We start from the raw sequence: 13,305 nt of genomic DNA on the forward strand, positions 1-13,305 counted from the left end.
TGTTATCTATAGACCAAGACATAATTTTGCTAAGGTGACCAAAACCGGCGAGTTCAACATAAGGTTGAATCATCGGGTCCATTGGGACAAATTCGTGGACTCGAGTTCGAAACCTTGATACCTCCTATAATAGAAATAATGTAACACTTGACTAAGTCGGTATTTCAAAATAAAATGGGGTTGGTGGAGATGAAACATAAAAAATAAGTATAAGAAAAAACTTATGTATGTCGCGATGTTTGCAACTGTTCCTCTGTGTGCTTCGCCCATTGTGAGTAAAGACATATTGTTGGGGAGTTGGTGTAGATGAAAATGGAAGATTTTGTTGAAGATGAAATTGTAAAAGAAGTAATGTAGATGAAGTAGTGAGAAATGTAGATGAAGTAGTGGGAATGTTGGTGTGGAAGAATTGTTGAAGGAGTGGATCAATTTATAGGCAAATGGAGGAGTGCATGAAAATTTGTGTTTGCATGGTGTCTCCACCTCATTTGGCGACCATGTACAATATTAAAGTGGGGGCGCCATTCAAATTGGCGACACCATAGGGTACATGCATGCAAGGCTAGTTCTGAATGCTTGGTTTCGAGGACTGACTCCATGGGGGCGCCATTCAAATTGGCGACCATGTACAAGCCTTAAAGGTAGGCGCCAAACCAATTGGCGCCACCTTCTGCATGTCTGACATGTGGCATTGTTGTCTCCTGCATGCTGAACAAATCACTTATGGATGGCTTGCATGATTGACACATCATCTCTGACCATCTTAGGTGTCCGACACGTGTCTGTCTTGTCTCCTGCATGCTGATGACTACCTTCTTGATAGCTTGCCTGGTTGACACATCAACTCACACTGTCTTGCAGGATTGACACATCATCTCAGACACGTGGCTCTCTAGTATCCTGCATGCTGAATACTCACTTCTGTCTTGCATGACAGACACATCAACTCTTGACTAGCTAGCATGCTTAACACATCAACTCACACTGTCCTGCATGACAGACACATCAACTCTTGACTAGCTAGCATGCTTGACACATCAACTCACACTGTATTGCATGACAGACACCTAATCTCTGAAATTACTTGCATGCTTGACACGGTATCTCAGACTAGCTTCAATGTGAGACACTGATACCATCTATTTAAGTGTCTTACTATCACATTCATCTGCACTTGCAAAATACTTTTCATCTCCAAAATACTTTTCATCTTCACTCACATTCATCTTCACTCACATTAATACTTATCATCTGCAAAATACTTTTCATCTTCACTCACATTCATCTGCACTTGCGAAATAGTTTTCATCTCCAAAATGTCATCTTCATCATTATACAGTATCAACGTTCACTGCAACGGTGAAACTTTTGAGTCTGAGCTTCATGGTTTTTGTTTTAGAAACACTGATACCATTAGAGTCACGATGAAGAGAAATGCAACCTTTTTGCATTTCAAAAAAAGAATACAATCCTTTATAGCATCAGGTATTGTGTCAAAGATGACATATCAGAATCCTATATTTTTTGAGAATGGTCAATGCAAGTTTTTCCCCCTAAAGATACGAGACGATGAAGATGTTGAAAGCATGTTTCTTAGTCATGAACATTCAGGCATGGATTGTATCGAGTTGTACATTACTCTACAACCATGTATACCGTCTCAACAGTCTCAACTAACAGATCAGGATCCAGCTGGTGGAGATGCTGCAGATGATGCACAATGGTCAGATGAACTCAACCCAGAAGCAGAAGTAGAGGTCGACGTTGTTGATGAAGAAGAAGAGGAGACTGAGATACAGGTTGATCACATCCTGAATAACGACGATGAAGATGAGGCTCAACCACCACCAATACCTCCTACTCATGCCTATATTCCTCCTCAACATATGACAAATATGGATCTTCACGACGATGAAATGTCCGACAGTGTCTTCTATAATCCGTATCCGAGACCAGTAGGCGAATTAAAGGTGGGAGACATGTTTCGTACCAAAGAGGAATGTGTCTTGGCAATCAAAAAATACCACATGAACAACTTTGCTGACTTTACGGTGAAACGCACTGATTCTAGAAGGTATGTTATCGAATGTCGTAACATGCTTTGTAAGTTTCGTTTGGCTGCATCTTACAAGAAGAAAAATGACTCTTGGGAGATCGCTTCAATAGACCCACCACACAGTTGCGTCGCAACAACCGTTCAACAAGATCACTGTAAACTGAGCACAGCTTTGATATGTCGAGACATTCTGCCATTGGTAAATAAAGACCCATCAGTGAAGGTGAGTATAATTATATCCCATATCCGAACAACATATAATTATACTCCATCTTACAAGAAAGCATGGATTGCGAGGACAAAGGCTGTTGAGCAGGTTTTCGGCAACTGGGAGGACTCATTCAAGGAATTACCACGGTTTTTATGGGCACTAAAAACTTATGTCCCAGGAACTGTGGCAATTCTGGAGACAGTGCCAGCAATGATGCCAGACGGAACCTGTGCTACAGGTAATAGAATATTTCACCGTCTCTTTTGGGCATTTGACCCGTGCATCAAAGGTTTCGCTTTCTGCAAACCTCTCCTGCAAATTGATGGCACTTGGTTATACGGAAAATACAAGGGTACGTTGCTCATGGCAGTTGCACAAGACGGTAACAACAATGTATTTCCCATTGCCTTTGCTCTTGTTGAAGGTGAAACGGCTGCTGGATGGGGTTTCTTTCTTCGACATCTCAGAACGCATGTCGCTCCACAAGCCAATCTATGTATGATTTCTGATAGACATGCTGCCATCGAAAGTGCCTACAACAACCATGACAACGGATGGCATGATCCTCCTTCTACACATGTCTATTGTATCAGACACATTGCACAAAACTTCATGCGTGCTATAAAAGATAAGAATCTTCGCAAGAAGGTGGTGAATGTTGGGTATGCTTTAACTCAACCGTCTTTTCAATATTATCGTGATGAGATTCGACTGTCTAATGAAGACGCGGGGAGATGGATAAATAACATCCCAGTAGAGCAGTGGACAAGAGCATTTGACGGTGGTTGTCGATGGGGCCACATGACAACAAACATTGTGGAATGCATGAACGGGGTTTTCAAAGAAATTCGAAACCTGCCGATAACCGCCTTGGTAAGATCAACCTATTATAGGTTAGCTTCTATGTTCGCAAGCAGAGGTGAAAGATGGAGTGCAGTGTTAATGTCCGGACAAGTATTCAGTGAATGTTGCATGAAGGTCATGAAAGAGGAGAACATCAAAGCTACGACACACGCTGTAACAGTGTTTGACCGTCATAGAAAAATTTCAGCGTCCAGGAAACAATGGGCAACAGCGAGGGGAGACCAAATTTAGCCTACGCGGTTAAACTACACAGAAGTTGGTGCGATTGTGGAAAATTTCAGACCTTCCGCATACCTTGCTCCCATGTCATTGCAGCATGCGCTTATACTCGTCAAGACACTTACACCCATTTATCTGATGTGTACAAGGCCAACACCATCATGAATGTATATAGTCAAAGCTTTTCAGTACTACCAATGGAGGATTACTGGCCTCCATATGAAGGAGATATTGTTTGGCACAATGAAGAGATGCATAGAAAGAAGAAAGGAAGGCCAAACAGCACACGTATAAGAACAGAGATGGATTCCACAGATAAAATGATAAGATTATGTAGTATCTGTCGTCAACCAGGACACAACAAAAACAACTGTCCCAATCAAGGAGCATCATCTAGATCTTAAGCTTATTGTAACATGATATCTAGATCTTAAGCTATTTGTAACATTGTATCTAGATCTTATGCTTTTTGTAACATTATAGTTTTAACAACAGTCGCCATATGAACAACTTTCATGTTCATCAAAAATCCATTTGAAACTTGGAAGCTCATCATTAATTTCAAAACATTATAGGTCATTTTGACAGAAACCCTAATTTTGGGTCAAGTTCCCAGGGACCTAACTCACTCATTTTTAATTATTTTGAGGTGGGACCAACTGCATTGCAAAATTTAAGATGTCTACTTCAAATGTTATGTTGGACAAAATTACATATTCCTAAAAGAAACACATGCAATAATACAAAACATTATAGGTCAGATAGCAGTTGAAAAACTCAGAAGTCCAACTTCAACTGCCCATAACTTTCTCAAAAAAAATCCAAATGTTGCAAAATTTATATCCAAATTCATTGCCTTGAAAAGATCTACAACTTTCATGTTGGAGGTTTTTTCATTTGAGGCTTTTTTTAAGGGAGGCGCCAATTGGATTGGCGCCCCCTCTTAAAAATTACACATAGGCGCCAATTGGATTGGCTAGGGCAGGTGCCCTAGCCAATCCAATTGACGCCTCCTTGCAATTTTTAAGAGGGGGCGCCAATCCAATTGGCGCCTCCCTCTAAAAGTGGGGTATATTGGGAATTTTTTTGAAAATTGGGTTATTTTGGGAATTTCTTCGAAAATGTGGGTTAATTAGGTAAAAAATCCAATAAAAACAATAGATACTGAATAGTAATAAAATAATATCTCAAAAGAAAGAAAAAACAGAAATATAATATTTCCAATAACTGTATATACCGTAGTATATTTTCTTTCTAAGAATACAAAGTGTAAAATTTAATGTGGAAAAAAGTGTGAGAAAATATAGATGGTTATATTCCCTCTTATGGTTAAACCATCACATAAATAAGTTCCAAGTTGGAACAGTCAATAATTGGGAAGCGTTTGAATGTTAAAGGATTCAATGTCTGAATGTGCTGTTTTGTCAAAAAAGGAAATATAGCAGAGGGGTCCAGTTTCATTGGTGGAATAACTAAGAATTGGCCAGCAACCACACCTTTGTAACTTTGAATTGTATATCTCACATTTATATGGACTGTGGTTAATCTAATCTACCTCTCTTTTTCATCAAGTATTTCTCCTTCATTTTTCAAGTCAACCGACCTATCAAATAAGTTCCCTTTTTAGACCACTTGATTTATACATGATACTGATGCATATCTATTTGTGAAGACAACATATGTATTTTACATGTCACAGTTCATACTACTAGTACATAATCTTCACTTCTTCAGTTTTTTTTCATCTTAAGAATCCACTGCTTCCTCCTTGTAAAGTTAGGATGGGGCTAGTCCAGTTGTTTTGCTTCCTCTTGTTTTGTCAACTCGTGCTGATTTTATCAGCACGGTATGGAAGCGGGTACCAATATAACTGTCAGCGATCATTCAGTTGTGGATATCGTGGGATTTTACATTACCCTTTCACCAAGGCAGAGCAACCAGACTGCGGCCTCATACTCATACATGGATGTGATGATAGTTATTATTCACCCAAATTGATCCAACTGGAGAAGAATGCAAAAAACACAGAGCTAACTGCTGTCATTGACCAGAATACCATTACGCTTTCTGATCCAGATTTTTACAAGCGTTTGCAACATAATGTTTGTGACACTTTGAACCAGAACTACACTCTTCCTCCCCCTTCTCCTTTGGTTTCTTTTTATATAATTTATAATGTAACTCTCTTCCGATGCAATCATGGCCACAGTATCAATCCCCCTAGACAGTATTTTAAATACAACTGTTCTTCCTACTATATCTATTATGACAGCAAGCAGTACTCTAATGTTACTATAGAGAAGGCGCGTAGTTTTTTCTCATCCTGCTCCCTATTTCAGTTTCCATCTAAAGACTTGACTGATACCGAAAACATCTTATCATTTGTATCTGGTCAGATGGTTGTTAAAATAGTATTATCTGCTGATTGTGAAGAGTGCTGCAACCACAGAGGAGGCCAATGTAGACTTAATGCAAACAATAAGTTCTACTGTCATTATGGTACGCATCAGATAAATTTCTCAGATCATATATTCCATTTGTTGATGTACGGTTTACTTATAAAGTTACTTTCAAAGTGGCTTCTGTTGCAGAGCCGAAGAATAAGAGAAATTATTTTAAGCTGCTACTTGGACTTGGAATAGGTAATATATAACTAATAATGTTTTCAATACATAACCAATATATATATATATATATATATATATATATATATATATATATATATATATATATATATATATATATATATATATATATATATATATATATATATATATATATATATATATATAAATATATATATATATATATATGATGATCCTACTATATATCATATATTTGATGTTTTGCCTGATTGAGGGTTGAATTTTCCTACTACAGGCTTAAGCATTACATTTGTTGCACTGGGTATTCTTATAGTCCGATGTCTCTTTAGAAGAAAACGTGCTCCATCAGACCTCCAAAATCAATCGAAAAGCAAATCATATAATGATGAAAGTGATCCCTATCGAAATCAAGACTCAGAAAACGGCACTGTCTACTTTAAAATACCTCTGTTCTCTTATAAGGAGCTAGAAGAAGCTACAAATAATTTCCACCAAGCCAACCAACTTGGAAGTGGAGGCTTTGGAATAGTTTATTACGGTAAATCATTCCCTTTTCAAACTTCATTCCCTGTTGGAGCATATATTAGTTGTATACTTGTACTGCATTTCCATGCATCATGTTGAGAAACTGATTATTATATGGTCCGATTCTTAACAAATAACAACCAGGGAGACTGCGAGATGGACGAGAAATTGCTGTTAAGCGTCTATACGAGCACAACTGGAGGCGAGTAGAACAGTTCACCAATGAAATTGAGATCCTTGCTCGCACCCGCCACACAAATCTTGTGTCTCTCTATGGATGTACTTCACATCACAGCGATGAACTATTGCTTGTATACGAATATGTTCCAAACCACACTGTTGATTTTCATCTCCAAGGTGATCTAGCAAGAATAGACACACTGCCTTGGCATATCAGGATGAAAATTGCCATAGAGACAGCGAGTGCATTGGCTTATCTGCATGCTTCTGGCATCATTCACCGTGATGTGAAAACCAAAAACATTCTCCTTACAAACAGCTTCAGTGTCAAAGTTGCAGATTTTGGTCTTTCAAGACTATTCCCCCACGATATCACCCATGCGTCCACAGCACCACAAGGGACACCAGGTTACGTTGACCCGGACTATCATCAATGCTACCAGCTTACTAACAAGAGTGATGTATACAGTTTTGGTGTTGTGCTCGTTGAGCTAATATCATCTAAGCTTGCTGTTGATATGAACAGGCATAAGGATGAGATTAACTTGTCAAACCTGGCCTTAAAGAAGATCCAGAAGGGTGAATTTACTGAGCTGGTGGATCCAAATCTTGGTTTTGATTCAGACAATGAGGTTAAGAGGATGATAGTTTCGGTGGCAGAGTTGGCTTTTCAATGTTTGCAAAGGGAAAAGGAATTGAGACCTTCCATGGATGAGGTTTTGAATGTGCTGATGAGAATTGAAAGTGGGAAGGATGAGCCTGAGCATATAGTTGAAGAAGATGTGCATCCACCTTCACCAGATGGAAATGAGGATGAGATTGGATTATTCCAAAAAACAATACGACATCCTTCACCTAAAGCTGTGGTTGATGAATGGGATAGTCGACCTACTACGTCCAATACCATCAGTGGTCATTAATCGTATAGTCTTGCATACAGATTAATTTGCAGCACTTAAACATTGTCTTCTATAACAAGAGGACACCCATATTTTCTTTTTTCTTTTGGTGAACAAGTGATTATAGCTATACTTGTAAATAAGTTATATTCGTAATTAGGGAGTTTCTGAATTCACCCTCTAAAATGCGAGATTTATAGGAAGGATAGTGTCATTTGGCAGATTTGAATATAGAATGAGTGGAATGAGAAACTTTGTGTAATCATGTATAATAATTGTATTCTCATTAGTGAGACTCAAGTTGATGTAGAATAGTCTATTTATGCGAATAGTGCATATACTCTATTCACAACTTTGAAATATATCATAAATATTTTCTACATGGGATTACAACTCAGGAGCTCCCAGTTTTGGGGGCTTATCTTCCGGCATTAACCATAGCCGCCGTCGTTGCAATTCCCTCTTGTTTCTGCCTTCTAGTGTTGTTCATTATGGATGTCCACTTTGGCTTGAGTTACTTGAAACTCACGCATTTCCTGCTTGTTTTCATTTTATTTTTCGAAGTTTCAACATTGTTGTTGTGTTCCAACTATTTTTATCCTATTTTTCATTTCTTGTCAGGAGTCTCTTGAATGCTATTTGTGCTCTATTTTTATTCTCTTTGAGCAAGATAAGTGCAAACATCAAACAATGTGATAAAAAGATAGATCTATTGTGGTTTCAGTTTTGAATTATATGAGTTTTGAATTAATTTCAAACTTCTTTTAAGTTATACTTTCACCTTCCAACATTTATTATATTCCAGGGTTCTCATACGAGTCAATGGTTGTAGGATGCGTTATGTTTCCAATTTTTTGAATAATCTTATCTCTATTTTTAAGTTTATAGAAGATCATAATTGTGCAATAATCTTTTTTCATTTTTATTTTACTTTTCAGGATCTTAGGAAAATAATTGAAGCTGCTAAGAAATAAGTATAAGTAGTGTTATACTATTTATTTGATGCACAAATTAGTCAAAACATGTTGTCTTTCGCACTTTGATCTCAGTCCAAGTCTCATTCTTCTTTCTCATAAACATGGTTTCAATGCAATCGTTTTGGTCATTCTTTTTCCCATCAATGTGGTGTATGTTTCCATCGTTGTTTTTAAAATAATATATCGAGTCTTTTAAATATGACATCTATTAGTTTTCCTACTAGACTTACAAAAAGTACTTAACCATTTCATCTTATTTATTATGATGTTTGGGAACATATTCCTATTTCTAGTGAGAAATAATTTGTTTCCTTTGTTGATGATTATAGTCGAATAACTTGACTATTTTTTATGAAGGATAAATAAGAAGGACCCTGATTATTTGTTCAATTTTTCAATATAATACAAACAAAATTTCAAAAAGTTATTAAAAGATCACGGTCTGACCATGAGAATGAATAATCGTTCAAGTTTTAATAGTAAACAAAGACATTATTCATCAACTCACATGTGTTGATAATTACAACAAAATAAAGTTGCAGAAAGAAAAAATATCATTATCATGAAGTTTCTAAAAATAATCCTTAATTCTGGATTGGAAAATTCGGATGCAGTTAAAACACAACAAACAATTTTCATCTCTGGACCACGACATTGGAGACTGAAATTTGGGCGCGCCTAACATATCACATCCAGATTAAAATCATGATCCCACAAATTCAAAATAATCCAGATTCTAACGTCTGAATTTTGTACATAGATTGGAATCCGAACACATATGTTTAAGTAAACTTGCATTTTTGTCTCTCCTTTTTGTACGTAAATAGTTACTCCTCATCTGTGTTAGAACTGGCTCTCCTCATTTTCAAAGTTTCTCATAGATTTTATCAATTGTATTGAAACTTATCACATCTCTATGATTAAGAAACTCAGCTATGTATAATTAATTGTTTAAATTCCATATAAAATATAATTCAAATTTATTAAATTGCCACTTTTTATATTTAATAAAACCAAACAACTACTATATCTAATATTTTTAAATTAAATGAATAATATAATAAGAATAACAACATTAAACAGCTTAAAATAGTTGAATTTTGATTATAAGTTTATAACAATGACCAAATTTGGAATCAATTTTTCATTTATAATAATAATTAGAATAGTATTAAAGATTAAAAATTGCGTCTAAATATAATATTGGATTGATACAGTTGAATTCTTTGGACGGGGAGTTGCCCTTCTCGCAAGACAACCCATTTCTTTAACTAAATCCACTACGGTCTTTCTTGTATTTTGTCATATATCAAGTCAACTTGCGTATCAATTGGTTGAATGAAATATTGTGGAAGTTAAAGAGCGAAGTACATCACACTTTTACTATAGAACCATACTACCATCTCTACTTATAAATGAGGGTTGTCTTGGAATTCACTAAATTTCTTATTTTCCATTAATATCATTGCTTCCTTATCTTGCCCTTACAATTCACACTGACCTCTCTTTTCATTTTCAAATCTCTCTTTTCATTTTCAAATCATTAATATTCTTCCAGTTTCTACTTGTTTCAGCTCAAGATCATGAAAGATGTCCAACTTCTTTTAGTTGTGGATATCTTGGCCAGATTACATTCCCTTTCACAGTTCCACAACACCCTCAATGCGGCGCTTTGGCTATACTAGGCTGTGACAATAAGAATACAAATGCTCCCAAAACCATCCAACTAGGCAGCCCACCATCAAAACAGTTTTTCACTGTTACATACGTGGAACCTGATGCCATCACGGTCGAAGAAAATGAAGCTCAACGGAAGAAATTGCAATCCAAAAATTGTCAAGCCTTTCACAATTTTACTGTTCCTCCCACTTCTCCTTTAGCTTCTTTCTACAACAAATATAATATAACTATGTTCAAATGCAATCACTCCCTTAGTGTCATCCCTCCCAAACCATTTTATAACTACACAAATTGTCCCGGCTATAGTATCTACTATGGCCTTCAAAACTCTGCTGGTAATTTCAAAGTGCCAAGTTCTTTGGCACAGTGTACAGTGTATCAGGTTGCAATAAGAGACAGCCCTACTGATGACCCCTTTGATTTTCTATCTCCTGAATTCCAAATTCAAGTACAATTATCTGATGATTGCAACAAGTGTCTTCGCCACCGAGGGGGCCAATGTCAACTTGATATTCACAAAAATTTCTTTTGTGCCAAAGGTATGCATGCCCAATACATACACATAATTAAAGAGTAAAGGGGAGGAGAGGTTGTCCTCAGTGAAGGGAGTTCATTAAAGAGTAAAGGGGAGGAGAGTTGTCCTCAGTGAAGGGAGTTCATGAGGCATTAATCAAAGGTTACAACAATGATCTTTAATAAAAGGGTTATCAGCAAAATCCAATTCTATTACTAGCAGTTCAGCACTTATAGCAATAATTGAACCAAAGTTTCAGTAACTAGACTGTTTTCTATAGAGTAGAATTGTCCAATTGATATTTCCTGCCTTGTATGTACTAGTCATTTGCTCCTGAGTCCTTACTTTATTGTCTGATTTGACGTAACCGTTCCTTTGATTTCTGTTGCAGAGGATAAAACATTGGCTTGGAAGTTAGGAATCGGTAATGTTCCTCTGATATAGCAGTTTCTTTAATTTTGCATGTCTTGAAATTGAATGATCCTGAGAATCATACTATCATAGTATACACATATTCCATGTCTTTTATACTCTACTCTCCCTTTTTAACGGGAATGAGTATTTTATGTGGGAATTGCACATCTCACAAGAAAATGTTTTGCCTATATGTTTATTTCCCTTTTTATAGACCTATCAAAGTTTGGATGGTAGAGGACATAATAGTCAAGTAATCAGAGTCAATCAGACAGTGTTTCAAATTCCTTTTCCATGCTCTTCAAGATCATATTCAATTAACTATTTGATTTTTCTCCCCTTTATTGATTTCTAGGCATTGGACTCCTTGTCATTATTATAATTGGATTGCTGATTATGTGGCGCTGCAAACGACGTGTTCCTACTTTCTACCACAAATACACAGAGAGTGACAGTGTCTACCATGGGGTGCCAGTATTTTCCTTTAAGGATCTTGAAGTAGCAACAAAAAAATTTGACAGTTCAAGAGAACTCGGAGAAGGAGGATTTGGGACTGTTTACTATGGTATGTTTCACATTCACATAAAATTCCACTATCTATGAAAAGGGCAGTAGGTTTAATTAGAACTTCTTCCCCATAGTTATATGGTAAATAATGTTAAGAATATGTGATTTGGCCTAACTCAACCCTACAAAACCGGTTGATAGAGTGAGGATTGCCCACATTTATAAACTCATGTTCAGGCCATATATTGTCCGGTGGTCCGATAGCGGAAACCATAATAGGTGGCCCACCGGATCTTAAACCAGGTTAAGAATATGTGATTTGGCCTAACTCAACCCTACAAAACCGGTTTAAACCGGTTGATAGAGTGAGGATAGCCCACATTTATAAACTCATGTTCAGGCCATATATTGTCCGATGTGGGACTCTTAACGAATAATAATTTTCCTTTTATCTTTAACATCCAGGAAAACTAAAAGATGGCCGTGAAGTTGCTGTGAAGCGCCTATATCAGCACAATTTTAAACGAGTTGAACAATTTATGAATGAAATCAAAATCCTTACTCGCTTGCGCCACAGAAATCTAGTCACTCTTTATGGCTGCACTTCACAACATAGTCATGAACTACTGCTTGTATACGAATACATTTCAAATGGAACTGTCACCAGTCATCTGCGTGGTGAATCTGGCATTTTGCCTTGGCATATCCGAATGAAAGTTGCCTTAGAGACTGCTACTGCTTTGGCTTATCTCCATGCTTCTGAAATCATTCACCGAGATGTGAAAACAAACAATATTCTCCTTGACGACACCTTTTGGATTAAAGTTGCAGATTTTGGACTGTCAAAACTGTTCCCAAACGATGTCACACATGTCTCCACAGCTCCACAAGGATCACCGGGCTATGTGGATCCGGAATATCATCAATGCTACAGGCTTACAAGCAAGAGTGATGTTTACAGTTTTGGGGTTGTGCTTGTTGAGCTGATATCATCTATGCCGGCAGTTGATATGAGTAGAGATAAGGAGGAGATAAACTTGGTGTCATACCCCAAAAATTACCCATCATTTTTCCTAAAAAAAAAAAAAAAAAAAAAAAAAAAAAAAGAGATTTTTTTTTTAATTAATTAATTAATTAATTAATTAAATAATTAAAATAAATAAATAAATAAAATATAACAAATTATTTTGGACTTGGTCTCCCTCATTCCAAGCCCATTACCCACGAAATTAGTAGTTTCAGTAGAGGGAGTTAGACTTGGAGTTTACACTGGGAGATTCACTGGAGAAAGAAGGAAGAGAAGCAAAACACTCTGAGGTTTCCTTGGAACAAAACCTTGAGGAAAAAGAAAGAAAGAGAACAGAGAAGGACGGATAGAAACTTTGGCATAGGAACCCTGCCTACCCGGAGAATTCAGAGTAAAGAAACCCTGAAGGCAGCCCATCTGCACCGAAGCCATCGCCGTCCAATTCCCGCTGCCTAACTTATTCCGATACTACAAGTGGTCAATCCCTTCAACCTTGAATTGGCAAACAGGTTTTGCGTATCTCTATTGTTTATACTTTCAATTGGCCATATCTACATATATAATGCATCATGATTAAATGTTGATATATAATTTGCTTTCGTATGGGAATTTAAATATGCCTGAAT

General features: G+C 36.8%; 2 protein-coding genes across 3 annotated transcripts; both read left to right on the forward strand.

The window, feature by feature from the left end:
* The first annotated feature begins 4,902 nt into the window (after positions 1-4,902).
* On the forward strand, positions 4,903-7,942 carry LOC127098519 (LEAF RUST 10 DISEASE-RESISTANCE LOCUS RECEPTOR-LIKE PROTEIN KINASE-like 1.1). Of its 2 annotated transcripts, none has more exons than XM_051037133.1 (4): positions 4,903-5,849; positions 5,942-5,992; positions 6,231-6,494; positions 6,626-7,942. In XM_051037133.1, the coding sequence occupies exons 1-4, from the start codon at positions 5,132-5,134 to the stop codon at positions 7,579-7,581; spliced, it is 1,989 nt and encodes a 662-aa protein (XP_050893090.1). In that variant the 5' UTR covers positions 4,903-5,131; the 3' UTR covers positions 7,582-7,942. The 2 variants fall into 2 exon arrangements, with proteins under 2 accessions (XP_050893090.1, XP_050893089.1); XM_051037132.1 differs by having other exon boundaries at positions 4,905-5,849; positions 5,927-5,992.
* Positions 7,943-9,928: 1,986 nt separating this feature from the next.
* On the forward strand, positions 9,929-12,907 carry LOC127096365 (LEAF RUST 10 DISEASE-RESISTANCE LOCUS RECEPTOR-LIKE PROTEIN KINASE-like 1.1). Its single transcript, XM_051034943.1, has 5 exons — positions 9,929-10,756; positions 11,123-11,155; positions 11,501-11,710; positions 12,118-12,733; positions 12,889-12,907. Exons 1-5 carry the CDS (start codon positions 10,447-10,449, stop codon positions 12,905-12,907), a joined length of 1,188 nt encoding a protein of 395 aa, XP_050890900.1. The 5' UTR covers positions 9,929-10,446.
* The last annotated feature ends 398 nt before the right edge of the window (positions 12,908-13,305 follow it).

This window comes from Lathyrus oleraceus, chromosome 6 (assembly GCF_024323335.1).
Source record: "Lathyrus oleraceus cultivar Zhongwan6 chromosome 6, CAAS_Psat_ZW6_1.0, whole genome shotgun sequence".
In the NCBI taxonomy this organism is placed as follows: domain Eukaryota; kingdom Viridiplantae; phylum Streptophyta; class Magnoliopsida; order Fabales; family Fabaceae; genus Lathyrus; species Lathyrus oleraceus.